The sequence below is a fragment of the Loxodonta africana genome, chromosome 13 (genome assembly GCF_030014295.1).
Source record: "Loxodonta africana isolate mLoxAfr1 chromosome 13, mLoxAfr1.hap2, whole genome shotgun sequence".
Lineage (NCBI taxonomy): Eukaryota > Metazoa > Chordata > Mammalia > Proboscidea > Elephantidae > Loxodonta > Loxodonta africana.
The window spans coordinates 26,959,359-26,980,401 of NC_087354.1; the positions used below are offsets into that span (position 1 = coordinate 26,959,359).

The following is a 21,043-nucleotide window of genomic DNA, read 5'->3' on the forward strand; positions in this document are numbered from 1 at the left end:
AATTTAAGTGGTTTCAGCAAATGTAGTCTTCTTTCAGGTGCACTGATTCTTTTTTTTTTTTCAGACAGTGAGAAAATATGTTTTTGCATGTTTTAGAAAGATTACAGTGATTTTTACAGCAGTGTATTGAGTGAGACACAACCACTCTTTGATTGTTCCATATCCCTCTAGAGCACTCTTTTTGATCCGTTGAAACTTGATAGTATGCCAGGTGTTCCCCTGCTCAAGGGGATGTATCAATGGTGAAATATCTTAGCTATACCCGATTATTAAAAAAAAAAAAATTTTTTTTTTTTATACCCGATTATGATGTAGCTTGTTATCCATGACCTACAGATATGCAGTAGAATGTATCTGGAGCCATTCAACAAGAAAACGTGGTGAGAATGGTGAAAGCTGGGCAAGGGAGTTGGCATCCTTTAGAGACCATTCCAATGGTAGCCTGAGCAATACCATTGTCTAAAGTGACAAAATGACCTGCCCACAAACACTTTCTCCAGTCAATTGGGATCAGGCCATCACAGCCTTAGTTTGGTTACCTACATGGATTCGTTAACTTCTCTTGGTCCCTGAGGTTCTGAGTAGAGCCAGCCACCCACCACAGGCCCAGCTCTATTTTACCACTGTGTGCATTTCTAAAAAGGACTGAGAAAATTAATGGGGTTTGGCTCAGTGGGATTTCGTCAACCATACTTGGTAAATAATTCTAAGTATGTGTCTGAAACATCAGTAGACCAGTGAAAGATCTTTGCTCATACAATTGCCAATTTTTAATCTATTGACTGCCTTCTACAATGAACCTGCATTTCATATAGCTTTTCCTTCAGGCCACATAGATCATTGCATTTATCAAATAATTTATGGGAACTTAAGGGAGACACACTTGTGGATGAATTAGTTGAGCAAGTTTCACTAAATACCTCACACTCTCTCTCCCCGTACCCCCCATCCCCTGCTTTTGCACTCACTGTTTTGCTAACCCACTCTCTCCCACTCTCTTCATCTTATTGTATCTTTCTATTTTCATGAAGAGTTTGGACCACATCCCCCCACACCATCACAGGTTCACTTGTTCAAGAAGAAAGAAGACATTTATTCCCCTGGATTTTTGTGTGAGTGGCATAGGACCTTTACTAGACTCCTTGAACTGTTTGCGTAAGCACACAACAGTTGCTTCAAAATTACAAGCAGTGATAAGACTGCTGGGATGAAGACTCTACTATCCAATCCAACTGGGTCATACACACAAGACACTTAACAATGTTGGCAATTGAAAGCCAGTATTATCGTTTATAGAAAGCAAACAACAAGAACAGATTACTTACAGAAAGTAAACAGTAAACAGCAAAACAGATTTGAGGTGAACAGGTTGCCTGCATCCCTAAGAGTACCCCACTTAGTGTTGTAGGGGAGGAACACACTTACGTCTAAAAGCGGACCTGTTCACCCTTCCAAATTTACTCATGTACATTTCTGTGTCACTGGGTTGGCACACTGTGGACCAGGTGTCTGTCTCACTCTCTCTCAGCAGGTGAGTCATCATATCAGGTCAGGTATGGCATGGGTGTGTTCATTCCTTCTTTCTGCTTTCCCCACTCCTTTTTTGACCTGGTCTAGCCCCCTATGCTTACTGGTACAGCTATCAACCAGCAACTTCAGGCCAGCCCTGGGCCAGAGCCACAGTTAGGCCAGCATTAGAATAGCTTTCAAGGCAAAACTTTATGGGCAACCCCTGTACAGTGTATGCCCAAGCCTCTGTGAGCCTCCTCTTGGCCCCCTTAGATTAGAGTTCAGCACAGCTGGGGCATCGGCCTTTGCCAAAGACAGGCCAGCTTAGCCCCTGTGCTGCCACTTGCTTTGCTCAGGTGTCCACCTACACAGGCCCAGACTGCAGCTGCTTCCCCTTTACAGGGCACCCAGCTCTGTTTGCTAGCTCATTCCTAAAGGCACCCACCTCTCCTTCATGGGCCAGCTTACCCACTGCCACTGTCTGATTGTCTCATAGTGCCCACCACCATTTCTTTGCCACTTGGCTCTGCTGTGCTTGCTGCCATTTGTCTTGGTCTCAGTGTTATCAGCTCAGTGAGCCTTACCAGCTCAGTGCTACAACACTTGACCTGTATAACAGCCCTTCTATGGAGTTCTCAGCGCAGGGCTCCACGTCGAGAGGATGCACTTCCCTCCTGTCTTTCATTGATCAAGAAGCCCCCAAAATTCCTGAGAGATTGGCCACTTATAAAATAAAACTCCTTGTCAATTTTAAGGCATGGCTTTCATAAACCCACTGATGTCTTAGACGGACAGTAAACTGACCAATCCTATTGGCTGGATTTGAAAGCCTCGTATGCAGATAGCAAACTAACCAATCCCTACAAGTCACTTATGTGGATAGCAAACCAATCAATCCCTGCAAACCGCTTATGCCAACAGCAAACCAACAAAACCTTTGCAAGATTGCAGCCCGACCAATCATTTTGGGAGAATTACAAACCCAGGGCCAGAAAGGCCATATTAAGATAAAAAAAAAAAAAAAAAAGATGTCACCTTACCCCTAGACCACAGGACAGAATCCATGACTTTGAATTTGGCTGAATTAAAGTTTCATCTTTAACCAGTTCTTCTTCTGGTAAAGTGAACTTTATACGTAAATATTTGTTGATTGAACTGAAGAATAAAGGACCCCCTTTTTTTTTTGTCTTATTTGATTTTCACACATCTTTTATGCCACGTGTAGCTTTATTGCTGTTGTTGGAGTTAGTTGCCATAGAGTTAGTTCCAACTCCTGGCGACCCCCTACGGGCAGAGTAGAACTGCACTCCACAGGATTTCAAGGCTGTGACTTTTTGAAAGAAATTGCCAGGCCTTTTCCAAGGCACCTCTGGGTGGGCTTGAACTGCCAACCTTTTGGTTAGTAGTCTAGCACTTAACCATTTGCCCCACACAGATATTGATAAAATTTCCTAAACATCTAAGGTCTCTCCTCAACTGTTAAATAAAAAAAAAAAAAAAAAAAAAAAATAGGAGTGATAATATCTACCCCATATATTCGTTTGTTTTATTTTAAGTGAAATAAAGACCAATGCCAAGCACTGGGCACACAGTCCATAAGTAGCAATATTATTGTTTTTTCCTTTTCCAACAGTGCCTCATGCTTTTCTCTGTACACAAAGAATGCTCCATTATTGGAGTTAACTGATGAAACAGGGAAATAATAAATTATGTCCTTCTCTTAAAAGTGTTGACTCAGTGAGAGATTCTGTGATGGTGTAAAGAACCTGACAAATATGAAACATTAGGGAACCGTGCTAATTGCTCCGGGTGATGATGGGGCGCTATTCATCGGGGACATCATTGTTACGTCTTTAGGTGTTTATGGGTTGTTTAATAGGCTGCTGGTGCCTTTTACGTGGGGCTTAGCATCACATGACGATGCTCCTGAAGAAAATAAATAGAGAGTTAATAAGGAAGGGTACAGTGTGGGTATTGAGTTCAAATGCTCCCCTGGGACTAAACAACCCCGGGAATTCAGAGTTGCTTTTTCTTGACTGCAAAAGACAAGATAACAGACAGGGCTGCATTTCATTTGAAAAAAAAAGCATTCAGTGGGGCTCAGCTTTTTCAAGAGGGAGGTGGGTGATAGGTAACCTGGGGAGAATACGCTGGATGAGTACGAGTGTCTGGAATTTTAAAAGGCTTCTCCTCTTGCTTCTCAGTAGGTGGCTGCCTCTTGAGATCTGGCATCCACCCAAGTCTGGAGCATCACCTGAGCATTTAAAGAAAAAACGGGTGAAAAAAGAATCCACAAAGCTGCTTTTTAAGCAGCATCAACATCAAGGAGTGCCACAGGCTGGGTTTTGTCCACCCCGTTAGCATGCAGAATTATTTTGCACTATAGAAGGCTGTCTTTTCCCAACCAAGAAAACAAACAACACAGAAAAAAGCAGAACTAATTAAGATCGTCATATCTCAATAAGTATGCAAATGGAAAATCAAAACAAAGAAATTCTATTTATCACATCATAAAGTTGCGAATTGCCGTACAGGCTGGCTTGGAAGAACAGCAAAGGATGGAGACTTCTTAATGGCTTTTGCTTTAGGGGCTGTGTTTGGAAGCTGCATTTATAGGTTTATTTTTGAGGATGAAGATGATGAATTTGCCAGGATAAAAGTATTTTCATGCTTTGTCTCCAAACACTATGGAGAGGAACCCAACCAAAAACCCATTGTCGTTGAGTCAATTCCGACTCATAGTGACCCTACAGGACAGAGTAGAATTGCCCCATAGAGTTTCCAGGGAGTGACTGGTGGATTTGAACTGCTGACCTTTTGGTTAGCAGCCAAGCTCTTAACCACTGTGCCACCAGGCTCCATGGAGAGGGGAAGGGAACAAAAATTCACTGGAATAGCTATATGTCCAGTTTTCTGCCATGGAATTTACTTCTCTGTATCATCTCAAGAAGAATGATAGTTAAGATTCCCGTTTTACAGATGAAAGCAGTGAGGCAGTGAGGCTCAGAGAAGCTAAATTCCAGAGTTTCTCACTTGGTAATTTAGAGATGGGATTCAAACTCCCAAGGGTTTGTCTGACTCCAAGTTCATGTTTTGTTTCTGATTTACATTTTTCCTACTGTATCACATGACTCTTCAAAGCTACCTAACGTGATTTTTGTGTGCGTGTTTACTGTCCAGTCAGAATCCACCCAACAGCAGCTGGTAATATTTACGGGAGCAGATAACCTGTTTTTTTTCTCCCAACTGGCAATTGGTGGGTTCAGGAGCAATTGGTAAGTTTAACCACTGGCCTTTCAGTTAACAGCCTAGTGCTTAACCATGGCACTACCAGGGCTCTTTGTACGTGTCTTTACAGGATATTAAAACCTCTACATGCTAAATTCATCATCTTTGAATCAAGATGATTCTTTGCAGAGAGGGAATGAGAGAAGGAGATGGAGTGAATAGCTGACACCCTAATATTGCTGAAGTTGCCATTACCCAGCCTTACAATATGTATTTCATCCTGAGAGAGCTGCATCTGTGAGTTGTGGAGAGAGCAGCTCCTAATGATGATACAAGGCAGCACTCCCTGGACACCAGGGCTCTGTTGCTGTCCTGTTCTGGTCTGCTGGGCTAGCATCAGGGTGAGGCACTTTATGAGGATGGAGAATTACCTGGAAGAAGCAAACAGCTAATGAGATGCGGCCATTCTGATATCTATTAAGTATTTCACACTGCCCTGGGCACTAGGTAATGATAGAAGTCTTGCTACAAGCCGAAGGTCAATACACAGAGAATTGCTTATTATTAAGTAACAGTAATACCAATAACAATATTAGACAAAATGTAAGTAACAAGTCAAAGAGAGAGTGGGGAAAGGCTTGCTAATGTTTTCAGGGAAGATTTCAAAGAAGAGGAGGGATGTAAACCTTGCCTTCAAGACGGGAGGCATTGGCAGAAATGTCAAGGACAATTTTGTTGCATTTTACTAAACTCAAACAATTTTGTTCAAAGGAAATAAGGTAATGGACAGAGTGGCAGAGTGTCTATAGCAACTCTGACCTCTAGCCAGGGACACCTGCCAACAACACAGTTTGTCTTTTTTCCTTCCTTCCTCTCTTCCTCCCTTCCTCCTTCCCTTCCTCCCTGCCTTTCTTCCTTTCTTCTTCACTCTCTTTTCCTTTTTTTCTCAGTCCTTTTTCCTTTTAAATTTCTTTCCTTCTTTCTCTCTCTCTTTTTTTCTTCCCAGACTTTTATCTTTTTACATTAAAAATATGTTAACATTTTTTCTTCTCACTAAAATGATCTTTTATAAGCTTTGAAGGATATTTGGGAACTATTAAGAAACAAATAAATATAAACATGCATATATCCAAATCACCCTAAATATAACCACTGTCAGAATATAAGAGAATATATCCCAGCCAGATATCCTACATGCATAGTATTGTTATTTTTTTTCTAAAAAATTTATCTTTTAAAACCTCATTTCTTCCTTATGAGTTCAGTTTCCTTCTTACTGAAGTATACACTTCAGTAGTTCTTTCAGCAATGGTCTATGTGTGGGAAAGTGTATTTATTTCACCTTTATTATTGAAATAAAGTTTTTCTGGATACATAATTCTAGTTTGGATATATACTTCTAGCTCTCAAAATCTTCAAAGCATTAATTTATTGTCTTCTGGATTTAAGTTTTTATTTCTATAAATTAAACTTTCCATTTTTGAATAATTTTAGCTTTACAGAAAAGCAGCAGAGATAGCCCAGAGAGTTTCCGTCACCTAGTTTTTCCTATTAAATTGTTTTTTGATGGTAAATCTACCATTGATCTACATGCCATTCCTTGAAGGATAATCTTTTCCCTCCCATTTGTCCTAAGATTTGCCTGCCCTTATATGTACGTTAATGATGTGTCTAATTTTGGACTTGGTATTTTTTTTTTCTTAGCCATTCCTGCTTTCTAAAGTATGTCTTCAGTGTGCAGACTATCACCTTTCAACTACTTTTTTAATATTGCTCTTACCAATTTACTCAACTTTTTCTAGAAATCTTTCTTCTAGTTTATTAATTGTCTTTATAACTGGGCCTTTTCTGCTTTTTAAATTTTCTATTAAGCTTTTTATTAAAAATGTGATTTTTTTTTCTAATTGTAAAAAGAGCCTGTTTATTTTCAAATGCAACTTTTCTGTTTCAAAAGTGTCCCTTTTCTTCATTATGATTTCTAGAACTTGTTCTTCTTCCTTAGTCATAGTAAATATACTTTCTCTGTAGTCTTTTCCAGATTGTCATGCTATGTCAAGTGTGTGGGTATTTGTTTTGCTGGTTTTTGTATCTTCTGACTCGTGCTCAGAGTGGATTATTTCCTCATGTGATTCATAATTTGTTATTGTGGGTACATCTTAGGCAAACTGTATACCCCCCTCCCTCCGATGGACCTTCTATATACTCTGGGTTTTGAAAGAATACCTACATAGTAGTTTTATGTTTGTTTCTGACAGGAACCTCAGAATTTCACCATCTAGCATTAGCACCACTTTGTTTGAGATTTACAGCATAATGTTGGACTTCAAATCTTCTACGTAGTCTGTATTTATTTTATTCTTTTCCTCTTCTGCCAATTTGTTCTTCTAATGATTACATTGTTGACATTTCCTATATTTAAACCTCTATTTTTTGTTTTTATTTTCCAGCTTCATGTATTGTCTATTGACTCCATCTAAAAGATAAAGAAATTAGCCCCAATTTACATTCCCTCCCCACTCCTACCTCCCTGGTTTTATTAGTTATAGCATCATTTTTACACTGACAAGATTTATGACATTTACATTGTTTTATAAGCATCATTTCCAGATTAGCCTTAGCTGCGTATTTAACTGAGCTTTGCACCCATCAACATTTTTTCTGACCTTGCTGTCCCCATTTCTGAGATGTCTGTTTTGACTATCTTTTGGCTGAGTGGACTTTCTCAAGTAGTCCCCCCTTCTCCAACTCAGAATCCTTGTCAAAATCATTGCAGTTATCCTCTTTGAAAATTCATGTCTCGCTTATGATCTGATAACGTGAATACACAATGGAGTCCTCATCTCCAACTTTCTGTTCTCCTGCACTATGTATTTCTTCAGTGCTATCACACTGTTTCGATAACAGCAACTTACAAGTGTCTTAATACAAAGTGTCAAGGTTTTTCATGTGTAATAACATCTTTTGTAAGACAACTTGGATTCTTATAAAGTTATTTCATCACACTTCAGTTTTCTTCTTGCCCTTTCTGGTATAGTGACCTCTCCCCCATTCCCACTGAGAACATTAAAATCATTCTCATATGCTCTCCATTTTAGAAAATGTGATTCTTCTGCTTAGATGTTTATGTAATTTTTCCCTTCATCTTTGAAACTCTAACTACAACAGTGTCTTGCGCATTTCTCAGCTTCAAACACGCTGGTTGGGCTAGAGAGTGTACTCAAGGTTGAATGATTGAACGGATGTTTGAATGAGTAAGAGTATATCTTGCTGTTGATTGTCATTTTGATTTGCAATTTCAAGTCTTTTTGTATTTGAGATTTTTTTCTAATGTATCTTTGAATTACATATTATCCTCATTATGTTGGCCATTTCTTGTTTTAATTATATCTGTTATCTTCATCACTTGGATTTGTCCAATGTATTTGACATGTGTTTAATGTGTGCTTCATTGTCACTGTTTCTTCCCCAACAGTTCCTATACTAACTCTTGTTGCTTCAAGTGTGATCATAAGTTTTATAATTTTTAATCAGCTTTAATTACTCTCGTGAACTGTGCAAACTTACTTATCTTTCGTCCCTTAGTAAGTGCTGAATAAATACTTGAGGAATAAATAACTAAATAAATGAGTGAACATGAGCAAAATATTAGAAAAAGCTTGTCCAGAGTTTCATTAAAGTCCCAGCATAGATTAAAAAAGCCTTTAACTTCAAGATTTAGTGTTTATATTCTGCTATGCTGACTAATCCCTAGCTGCAAATCTTAATTTGATCCCATTCTCTTCTACTCATGCTGCATGAAGGCAATTTATTTTTTTTTTAGTTGTGTGGGTTAGGGAAAATGATCATGGTTTGACCTTTAAGTCCTACCAAGCATACTGCACTCAAGTAGGAAATTGTGCCCCAGTAAGTATGCTTGCTCACTCCTCCCATTTTTTTCTCCTTGGGCCAAAAATTTCTCAGAGGACAGATTTGCAGTTGAGCCCCTTACTTAAAGGCAGAGCAATCTTCAGCTTGGTTGACGAATAGGAAATAATTTATCCATTCCTAATGTCCTCTCTTCAGATTTGCCAAATGTTAGAGTACTTGGCATGTAATTTTCATAGTTCATGCTTTGAGGCTAAGGCCATTTCCTAGTTTCAGCATAGTTGAAATAATTCTTTGCACTTCATTTTGCTATTTTTTGAGAGTTCAGGAAAGAAAGTGGAGTGAATACCGATTTCTCCACTGTGTTCTATCAGAATTCTCTAGAAGCAATGCTGGGAGGAACCTCCTGGTATATAAATCTCTCTGTGCATCCTTTGTCCTTCAGTAGATGTTGAATAACTAGGAAAAGATTTTTGACAAATTACCCTCTAGAAAGATTGTGCCATCCTTTGGCAATTTGCAAAGATAACGATTTATCCAGAACCTCTCTAATACAGCTTATAATACACTTTCCCTTTTTTTTTTTTTTTGCCAATTTTAAACATAAAAAAGACATGTTATCATTTTAATTTATGCTTATTTAGTATAAGAATGATTTTTTTTCCTGTTTTTGCTTATTCCCCCCCCCCAATTCTTCATTTATGAATTTTCTCTTTATATCCCTGATCATTTATTCATTCTTAAGGATTTTGTTTTCCTAGATTATAATAATTCTTCAAATATTTAGATATTAAACATTTGATTTTGAGATACTTTGAAAATTATTTATTAATTTTTAAAAAGTCTTTCAAACATGTTTACCAGGTTTTAAATTTCTGTTTTACTTTTAAAAAAAAGAAAAAAAAAATTAGAAGTCAAATTTGCCCATTACTTTGCCTTTGGTGTCAAATTTAGAAAGGCTTCTGTCAGAAGTTTTATAAAACCTCAATTACGCTTTCTTTTTCTTAACATGTTCAAGCTGTTTAGAATTAATCTTTTACCATGGTTTGAGGTATGGCTATAACTTGAATTCATGTCCAAATCATTGCAGTTTTCGTATTTGAAGATTCATGCCTCTCTTACAATCCAATGAGCTTTATGCACAATGGCTCTTCATTTCCAGCTCTGTACTGTTGCACTGCCCGTGTAGTTTTTCAACGGTACCTCACCGTGTTGATTACAGTAGCTTACAAAGTGTCTTAATATGGATAGAACAAGGACCCTCTCGTTACCCTGCCTTGGTTTTTTATTTAACTATCTCCATGCCATTTTTGTTGTTGTTAATGTTTTATTGCTGCTGTTTAGTCTTCCAGACACATTTAGAAACATTTTCTAAAATTTTTATGATAGTGTAAAATATATACGTTTATTTGAAACAATTTGTAATTTTCTTCACATTTATTAGTTACCTTATGTCTCACAGTGAAAATCAGTACTTTTTCCGTGTGAGGCTTTGTATTTCTAGCTAATTTCATGACTATGTATTTTCCATGTCTTAGTTATGCTGTAAGAGGAAATTTTTTCTTTTTTTTTTTTTTAGCAGTAAAATTTTAACTGGTTAATGTTCAGATGGCAAAGCTATTCTTGTATGTATTTTATTGTCAATTACCTAAATGAACTTCAATGTTTTCTAAAACTTTTTTAAATTGATTTTCTTATGTTTTCAGGTATTCAATCATAGAATCAAGAAATAATGGTATTATTAGTCTCTTATATTTAAACATTCTACTTTTCCTTGACACATTTTATGGACTTGAACTTTTAGAAAAATTATAATTAATGGTGGTAGAATTTAACAGGAGAATTTTGGTCTTGACTTTAAACTGAATGTCTGTGATGTTCCATGATTATTATATTACATATGATAGTGGCCATTGGTATTTTCATTAAGATTGAATTAAATGTCTAATATAATTGTACAAAATTGACAAGATTGACATTTCATTTTTTTTTATTGATACTTTCCATCATCTTTGGGGAAAATACCTTCTATTCCTAGATATGTATTTTTTCTCTCTCTCTCTCTCTATTGCAGTGTTCTTATTTAATCAGGAATTTCCTCTAAGCATTTTTCTAAATTATTTCACATTACCTCCTTCCCACAGTTTAGTTTTATTGAGTTAAACAAACATTTATCCAGGTCCCCCTTATAAAGACTTTCTCAGGTGTTAGGCCCTGTGAAGCAATAATTCTCAGTCAGACAATTATGTGCCCCAGGGAACATTTTGCAATGTCTGGAGACAATTCTGTTTGTCACAACTGAGGGATGGTTTTCTATTGGCATCCAGTGGGTACAGGCCAGTGATGCTTCTAAACATCCTACAGTGCATAGTATAGTCCCTCCCTCCTACTTGCAAAGAATTATCCTGTCTAAAATGTCAATAGTTCTGAGATTAAGAAACCCTAGAATAGAGTGACAATTGAGAGCCCTAGTTTTGTAGTCAGACAAGGCCAGGTTTGATTCCTAATTTTGTCATTGATTCACTTAACACTTTGGCAAATCTTAACCCAAGAGAACTTAACCTTTCTGAGTATAACTTTCCTCAAATTTAAAATTAGTACAATAATACCGTATCTTCCAAGTTGTTTGAAGAAACACACACATACTTCTCCTTCACGTATTTTGTAGCTCTGCTGTTTGGTGCATACACATATAGGAATGCTATGTCTTCTTAGCATATTGATTCTTTTATCATCATGTGTAGCTCCTCTCTGTCACTGGTTACTTTCTTTGCTGTAAAGTTTATCTTATCTGATGTTAATATAACTACTTGTGCTTTCTTTTGATGAAGGTTTGCGTGTTGTATCTTCTCCATCCTTTTACTTTCAACTTTCCCATTTCACTGCATTTGAAGTAAGTTTATTGTAGACAGCATAGAGTTGGACTACGTATTTTTTAAATCCATACTACCAATCTCTGTCTTTTAATTGCTGTATTTAGACAATTTATATTTAATGTTATTTTTGTTTGTTGGTACTTAAGCCTTTCTTTTTTTTTTTTTTCTCCTGGTTTCTCTCTGCCCTTATTGCTTCTCTGTTTTCCTTATCCTACTTTTGTGTGAGTGGATATTTTTACAAATTCCATTTTGATTTTTTTATAGGGTCTTGACTGTATCTCTTCGTATAACCTTTTTAGTGATTGCTCTATCTTGAACCCACCAGCAGCTCCATGGAAGAAATATGCTGCAGTCTACTTCCATAAAGATGAGAGCCTTGGAAACCCTGTTGTGAGGGTTGTTATGAGTCAGAATCAACTCAATGGAAATGGGTTTGGTTTTTGATGTAAACCCTTGCCTCCCTTTTGCCTCCTTACTTATCATAGAATTATCTGAAGTATTCCCTCTGTTTACATGAGAAGCACATAAATTTCAATTGAAACGTGAACACAGTTTTATGACTTTTTGCTTCAACTCTCAAACATAATTTTAATGACTCGAGGAAAAGGAAAATCTTCTGTAATTAACCATATTTTTAATTTTTGCTTTTCTTTCTCCTTTCCTCATGTTCCAAAATTCTTTCTTCTATCACTACATTTCTGTTTAGAAGATTTCTTTCAGTCATTCATTTAGGGTAGGTATGCTGCAACAAGTTCTCTAAAATTTGTTTCACATGAAAATACCTTTATTTCCTCTTCCCCGAAGAAAATTTTTGATGGTTTTAGAATTCTGAATTGACAGTTTGTTCTTTTCTTTCAACACTTGAAAAATGGTGTGCCACTTTTTTCTACCCTCCATATTTTCTGATGAGAAACCTGCTGTTATTCAAATTGTTTTTCTCTTTATATAAAGTGCTGTATCTCTCTCTCTCGCTCTCTCTCTCTCTCCTCTCAAGGCTTTTTATTTGCCTTTAGTTTTCATAAGTTTGACTGTGATGTGCTTTGATGATGATTTGTTTGTATTTATCTGTTTAGGATTTGCTTAGCTTCTTGAATCTGTAGGTTTATGCATTCTGCAAAGCTGAAGTTTTCAGTTATTATTTCTTTGAATATGTCTTTAACCTCTCTCCTCTACTTTCAGGACTCTGATGAAACAATTGCTAGATCTTTAGTATAGCCCCAAAGGATCTTGAAGCCCTCCATATTTTTTTTTTTTTTTTGATCAGTATATTTTTACTTTGTCCTTCAGATTGGATAATTTTTATTGTTCTTTCTTAAAGTTTACTGACTCTTTTCTCTGTCCCCTCAATTCTTCTGTTGAGTCTACCTATTGAGATTTTTTTCATTTGCTTTTTGTTTTAACATTTCTGTTATTTATTGTAGTTTTCACTTGTACAACTCCCATTTGATTCTTCTTTTTACCTTCTACATTTTTCCTGAGGTTTTTTTTTTTTTTTTGCTGAGCCTTTTTCTTTTGTTTTCATTTGTTTCAAGTATGCTCATAAATTACACAAAGAAGCACTTTATGATGCTGGCTTTAAATCCCTTCTCAGGTAATTCCAACATCTCTGTCATCTCCATGCTTGTGTCTGTTGATTGTCTTGGTTCTTGGTACAATGAATGATTTGCAATTGAAACCTGGGATACTATGAGACTCTAGATCTTACTTAGATATTCTATTGGAGCTATTCTTCTCAGACACCACTCAGACAGCAGAAGTGGGAGCCACATTACTGCTCCATTGGAGTGGAAGTACAGGATTCTCACATGGCCTTTACTGGCACTGAGGAGGAAGGTGTGGCCCAGTTATTGCCCAGTGGGAATAGAAGTCCTGGCTTACTACTTGGCCTTCTCTGACACCATCTCAGTGGGAGTGAGCTGGGGGGTTGCTGGTACCGTATTACAGCCTCAGTTTTTGTTGACAGGAATGGGTGTAGAACCGCTGATTTTTCTGTGGTGTTTAGCTAGAGATTTTACAGTCTAAGACTTTTCAGCCTTGCTATGATTTCAATTCCTTGTCATTTAACTAAAGGAAACATACTTTTGTTGGGACTCTTTTGTCTATTCCTGTTTGAATTTCCATGTTGCTGGCATCTCCAGTACAAAGTCTGGAATATGTGAGGCAAAAAGAAAATTCAGGGAACTCACTGCCATATCCTTCTTCAGGTCCTGGGATCCCTATCCAGCCTGCCTTCTTCCCTCTCCCCTTCAGAGTCTTCTTATGTTTGATTTTATGTATAATATCCAGGATTTTTTGTTGTACTTAATAGTAGAAAACTTCTATTTTATCTTTCTAGGAGTGGAAAATCCCTTATCATGTATTTTGATTCCCTAATTAATCAGAATATGTATATTGCATTTGTTAGAATATATATATATATGGCAAAGGGAACCATGTTTGTTTAGATCACTAAAGTGCACTAACATGATAATTGTGGTTTAACTAATATATAAAACCTTTGAAAAATAAATCAAGATAAATGTAGTTCCCCAAATGGTGATCCAAAATATAGGATTTTCTATATATACCCTGTTATATGTTCCGTTTGACAACTCATTATTGCATGCCTACTGTGCACTCAGCTAGTGGCTCTGTGGAAGAAAGACTTGGCAAACTGCTTCCATTAAGATTATAGCAAAGAAAACCCTATGCAGCAGTTCTACCCTGTAACACATGAAGTCACCATGAGTTGGAGGCCAATTCAATGGCTTCTAACAATAACAACAACAACAACATAGAATAAATGTGAATATGACATAGTCATGGACCTTTTTCAAAATAAGATTATAACTATCTTAGAGATAAAAAAAAAAGTGACTATATAAATATTTATTTTTAGAAGGGGAAAATATAAGTAAATAATGGAGTTACCTAATTAAAAATTAAGAGGAAATTCAGATGAGCTTCCTTTTTTTTTTTTTTTTTTGAATGATATACCTCAGTGAGTTGGATGGAGAGGGGTGGAAGATCAATATAGATCTAACAAATTGATTGCATGAATAAAGGTTTTTTAAAACATTAAGTTTGGTATATTTGAATAATCACAACAAAAAAAAACCTGACAATTTGACTCTAGTAAGAAAGGTCCAAGTTAGTGATTGAAGCAGACTGCACAGTAGGAGAAAAGGCTAACCGTGTTCTTTTCTCATGAACTCCTGCCAACTGAACCCTTTAGGAAAGTCCTATCCATCAATATTCACACTGCATTAATAGGCATAGGAGAGGCATTGCAAGTTCCCAAATTTGGAAAAGACATAATAAAAATGATGCTTTAGATAAATTATTATTAGCAATGTCAATTTGGATGGTTTTACAGTAGTTATTGCAGGTGCCCTGGTGCAAAGTTTCAGACCTGAATGTGTGTTCTTCTCCAACTCTATGTTTCCCCACCTTATTTAGTATCCACAAAAAAACCACAGAATTAAAATTTGTTGATTGCCCTTATTTTGCAAGTCACTCTGCTAGACAATATCCATGAGTTTTCTCATTTAGTATTCACCACACACTTGAAGTATTACCATTGCCATTGTATGAGATAAAAGTTTTTTCCAAAGTCCCTAGCCAGGATTGAAACTCAGTCTCTTGACATTGCACTGCACTGAATTGAGTTGTAGACATTCAGTGTTCTTGCTGACTGGAGCTCAAGTTACAGCTGGGACAGCTCTTACATTCCTTTAATCAACTACTTTATTGCCCACAATTCAGCCTGTAAAGTATGATAACAATTTAATGCTGTGGAGCTCTGAAAACAATATGCATATTTCTTCCGATTCCTATCCATTCAGGCGGTATTCCATCAGACCTTCAGTTTAGGGTAGTGAGGGCCTAGAGAGCATGGACGCGGTTCATATAAGTCAGTAGGCAATTAAGAAACTGGCCTCTGATTCATTTCCCAAGCTAACATGTAACCATGTCACTGATTACCCATTCTCATTGTTTATGGCGAGGCAGGTGAATGAACAGCTCTGCCTGATTTATGAAGTGCTTGCCTTCTATAAATCACCAAGTAGAAACCCAGCATGCTGCTAATCCTAATTGGTTAAGTCCTAAGTAGGGAGTGATTAGAAAGTCTTCAGGAAAGAAGACACCTCATGCAAATGAGAGAGGTATATAACTCCTTGGGAAGAAATTTCCCCGGCTCTCAACATTTAGAAAATGTTTTTTGTCCATTCCTACTGCCCTTTTCTATCTCTTGTGAGTCAACCCCTGCCGATCTTCCATTTGTTAATTAATTGTAGGGAGGTAGGGGAGATGATGGGGAGGCACTAATGTAGTGGAAACAGAGTGCTGTTTCCCCCTTACTCTCTCATTTATTAATTCAACCTAGGTTAATTTTCTAATTCCAATAAAGCATTCATCATGATGAAGGAGAGCTAGGCAGTATGATTCATAGCACTGTTTGTTACAAGAGTGGGAAACGTGGGGGCTTTTGAGTCTTTTGTACCTGGGTTCTAATTCCACTTTTTCCTGGGATTAGACATCCTCAGACACTCAATGAAAGCCTTCTGTAATTGTTCCCTTTAGGCCTAAACTACCCTGAAAATCATAAATATGTGCAAAGGTCCAAATCTTCTGAGACTGGAAATAGGGGTTAGAAATGTGGACTCTGCTGGCAAAGGAAGAAGGAATCCCACCAGATTTTACATTACTTCCCCCGCCCCCATTCTCAAGGTAATGGCTGAGGACCATAGAGTGTATGCAACACAATTAAACGATCAACAACTCTTGAGATTAAAACTCAGAGAACACAATTATCACCCTCCTGTTTTAACCAATTGTAAATGTTCCTTCTTTTGGCTAACTTCTCGTTTCATTCCCCCTCCTTTCTCTCCCTCTATTTCCCATCCTTTCTCTATATTTTTTCCTCCCATTTCACCTTCTTCCCTTCCTCTCTTTCGTTTTTGTCCACGTCTTTTGGGAACCCATGGCAGATGCAGCAGCAGCAATAACAACACTGCAGAGCTGGATGACGAACCCCCTTGCTTGGAGGAGATCGATTACAACACAGACAGCAGCTTAAACCAGGAAGGGAGCCTCTTGGAGCTGGACCGGCAGATCCAAGAGTGCGCCTTCGACAAGGAGGAGAGAGAAGAAGATGAGGGAACAGGGCAGGAAGAAAAGCCGTCCCAAAGCCCTGAGCTTCATGGCGAGTCATGTGTCTCCAACCATTGGACTAGCAACTATGACTCTACTTCTCCATCTGAGATGCACAGTGTATGTGCCCATAGAAAAAGCAGGCCCATGTGAGCTCAGCAACCCCATTTCCGGGTTTCTTTCGAGTTCCCCTATGTGTAGAGGCTGGCTGCTCCATTTTCATAATATTTTACATATATTGTTAGGTGGCCGTCGAGCCTATAAAGGCTTCCGTTGTGCTTAGAATGGGATACTCTTAAGATGACTATGGAACCTCTCAAAATTATTTCTGTATTTGACGCTAAAGCAGGCTGGAATTTGGAGGAGTTGGGCTTTTTTCTTGCCTTCTCAGCCAGAATTTGAATCCATTGTTTAAATTGTTCCATAGACTACCTTAGATTTAAATGGATGAGTGTTACCCAATACTGTGAACCCCCTACCACAGAATCTGAGCTTTCAGCACAAACCATGAGTCACACTGAGACTCGCAAGCCCTGACAGGGTATTCAGTGGCTGGATGGTTGAACAAGAAAAGCTGTGCAACCAAATAATTGTGAGCAACATCCTTGGTTTGTTTCTTAACAGTATACATTTTTCACATTCAACTGACAAACTTACTATGGGCCAGAGGCTGTAGTAAATTCTAAGGAATGGTGCACAGTACTGAACAGAGACATGGTCACTGGTCTTTATGAATCTGAAAATCTCATAGATTCATTACATTAACCAAAATGCTGGGAGGCAGCAGGACATAGCAGAACGCTCGTTCATTTCAGAGTCAGGTAGATGTAGTTCGTATTCTGGATTTGGCAGTTATTTACTATGGCAACATAGACAAGTAATTGAATCCCCCAAACCTCAGTTTTCTTATACCTGCAATGGCGATAAGCATATCTATATCATAAAGTCAGTGTGAAAATTAAATGAGATAATACATAAAATTATATAACTTGACATATAGGAAATATAGAAGATACTCAATAATGTTGGCTTATTTTCCTCCATAAAACCAACAGGGCATTCTATATAAATATTATAGCAGTTATAAAAATTCATTCTCTGGGAGCTCCTTCTTAGTGAGGAGGGGGAGGATCTGGGAAAGAGGTTATATAGGAGCAGAGCTTAAAACAAATAAAAATGGAGAAGAAAGGTCCTTCAATCTGCAGAAGGAAGCAGCTTAGGGGTTTGGATGAAGAGGTGTGCAAGGTACACGCAGAAAGGATGAGAAGGAGTGGAAAGCAGCTGTAGAATGGGTGATAACATGGAATGATACATTAGGTCAAATTTAGGTATTTTCAGAGGCCATACGTACTTAGTTAGCATTGGATTTGGCTAAAAGAGAAAATCCAAATTAGCAATAGCTTTTAAGTCTATTTCTCTTTCATGTGAAATTCCAGATAGAGGCAGGCCAGAACGGGCAGCACACTATAATGAACTCGCTTTTGCAGTTTTGTAGCTTCACCGTGTGTTGCTTCTACTCTTGGTCTATGATGGCTGCTGAAGCACCAGCCTTTACATCTGCATCCTGGTCATCAGTAGGAAGGGCAGGAAAAAAAAAGAACATGCTCCCTATCTTTCAGAAAAACTAGACATACCATTTTTGCTTAATTTCTCTGGTCAGAAAGTGATCCTATGGCCAGCCACTCGTAACTACAAAGAGGGTTGGAAAATGAAGTCCTTATCTGAGATAAGCCCAGCTAAAAATTTGAAATTTTAATACCAAAGAAAAGGGAAATGATGCATATTGGGGATCACATACCTGCCAAAGAGACTTTCCTGGTATAGCAACCACCACCAAGGGGATTTTGGAAACATTAGAACAATTTTGGAGAACACCCACAGCCCACTTCTCTAGACCACCAGAAAGCCACCCAACAAAACTTTGTTGTAATTTAGCCCCAGGGCATAGGAAAAACGTACATGTGTTGCAGTTTGGGGAATCTATATTATAATTGATGGTCCCTTCTTCTTAAAATTTCCTTGCTATAATTCAGAAACTATATTCATCCTTTGTATTGAGGCATTAAGATTTCTGTAATGTGCACAAGAGGTTTGACTAAGTAACACAGACGCTGTATTCAAATCCCAATCTAACAGGTCCTTAACTTCTTGCATATTCAATCTTTCCACTCTTAAATAGAGTAGCCGTATAATACCTTTGTTTTATCGTTGCTTTGAGGAGTCATGAAGACAATATTGATGAAAATGTAAATGCTGAGGAGGGGAGGACCATACTAACTCATTATTACCCGTTGGCACCTAAACCCGAATTAGTTTATCTGATTAGATGATAGTCATCTCCCAGGATCCCAAGAGAAAGAGACTGGTTTGGGTAAAATTTCTCTGTGGCATGAGAAGCCAGGGACATGGGCTTATATTAATTCATCCATGCAAAAATCATCTATTAAGCACTTACTATGTGTCATGCTGTGAGTTGGAACTGATTCCACAGCAATATTTTTTTTTAATGCGTCATGCAAGGAGACCTGGTGGTGCAGTGGTTAAAGCAGTTGGCTGCTAAATGAAAGGCCAGGGGGTTTGATCCTGCTAGCTCCTCCTCGGGAGGAAGTTGTGGCAGTCTGCTTCCTTAAAGATTAAAGATTACATCCTTGGAAATCCTATGGGGCAGTTCTACTGTGTCCTACAGGGTTGCTATGCATCAGAATCTACTCAGTGGCAATGAGCTTGGTTTTTGGCTGTTGGTCACGCACTTTGCCAAGTTCTAAGGGTGTAGAGAAAAAGACCCACTCTGTGCCCTCAAGTTGCTCATAGTCTAGTGGGAGGGAGAGACGAACAATAAACGTTTTAACACAATGGCACATGCCATTACAGAGGCATGCAGAGGACAATACAGGAACACCTAATTTAATGAGGATAACAGTAGTGAAAAAAAAGCATAGCCGAAGATGGTGAGTCAGATGATTTTTTAAGAATGTGCAGGAGCTTTCCAGTAAAAAGGACTGACTTAACATGTTCAGAGGTAGAAACGCTTTGTGCAAAGGTCCTGTGGTGGGGCTGGAACTTGGAGTAAAATGTTCAGGATGATTGGTGTGTAAGATGTGTTTGAATGTGGCGAAAGGAGGAGAGTGACAACAGATGAAACTGAAAAGAGGGAGAGTGATCAGATCAGGAAACCTTGGCCTGCCTCCACAAAGAGGTTAAACTTTATTCTGAATGTGATGGGAGAGTTGAAGAATTTTCAGCGGAGGCATGCACAGGGCTGATGTCAGGATTATATACCAGTACAGCTGTCCCACTTGTTTATGGGTCAATGCCCTCACTATGGTGGTGGTTCAATATTTTGAGGAGTAGCCATGGGTGTGGCATTATCATATTTGAAGAAGAATAGGTTTGTGGGGAGGAGAGAGATGATGAGTTCAGTTTGGGTCACGTTTTAGTGTTGGGGCCTACAAGACATCCAGTTGAAGAGGACTCCTAGAAACCTGACTCATACCAGGAAGAGCAGAGGTGTAACTAGTGGTGCTGGGACCCTGCTGGAATTCCTGTGCAACTGAGCCCAGGCACCAGGCAGCTGAGAAGGAGCTTGCTTGGAGGGAGCAAGGGAGTGAGAGTGATTAACAGACTTCTTTCCTTTCCTATTAGAACTGTAGGCCATTGTGTGTCACACTTCACCAATCTTTAGCCTGGGGGTGGGATGGACTCACTGGCAAGTCAACTCCAGATAGTCAGAGGAGCTGCTCTTCCAGCCCAACAAGACATGCCTCTTCCTGGCCAAACTGCTACGGTGAATTGCTCTGAGAGACATGTTCCACCGACCATGTAGCCAAGTGCTATTACTGAAGAACGCTAGGAAGTTGTAGGCTGTAACGGGAGGCAGATGTGCTTCAAAGCGTGCAGAAGAGATGAGAGCCCGGAGAGGTGATACTGGGGCCAGGTCACATGCAAGGCTATCGTGTACCAGCTGTAGTCTGGTACTTTGCATGGCAGGGTCAAGACTAGGTGTGGGGTGGGATTGCAGGCGCCTGCAATCTCCAGGGGTGGCCTTGGGTGTCCTTCTTTGAGGGGCAAGGGTGGGAGAATCTCTCCTCTTTTACCTTTAGGACAGTGCCCATGTTGGTAGAGCGGCACAAGGCTTGTCACACCATGAATCCCAAAAGGAGGAATCTGTTTGCTGTTTATGACACCTCCCTGTTGCAAATGTCGATTCCACATTTCTTACAAGAGAAAGTCCAGATTTCTCAGTCTTGACAATCTTGACTATTTGGCCCTAATTTCCTTTACAGACACAGGTTTAGCCATTCCTCTGTCTCTTCAATCTTCCCATAGGACATATCCTCATCTCCTGTCTTCGTATTTATGCATGTATGTATGGGAAAAAGCATGGGAGTTTTTCCACGTGCACAAATGCACATACACACATGCCCTCACACTCA

General features: G+C 38.5%; 1 protein-coding gene across 2 annotated transcripts in view; it reads left to right on the plus strand.

Moving 5' to 3' along the window:
* The window catches only part of AGBL1 (AGBL carboxypeptidase 1), a 968,506-nt gene extending 951,706 nt beyond the window's left edge, over positions 1-16,800 (plus strand). Inside the window, exon 22 of one of the 2 annotated variants that reach the window (XM_023552843.2) lies at positions 16,457-16,800. In XM_023552843.2, coding sequence (XP_023408611.2) covers positions 16,457-16,763 — 307 coding nt within the window. In that variant the 3' untranslated portion in view covers positions 16,764-16,800. Of the gene's footprint in view, positions 1-16,447 lie in introns of both variants that reach the window. The other variant, XM_064267104.1, reaches the window with a different exon arrangement.
* The last annotated feature ends 4,243 nt before the right edge of the window (positions 16,801-21,043 follow it).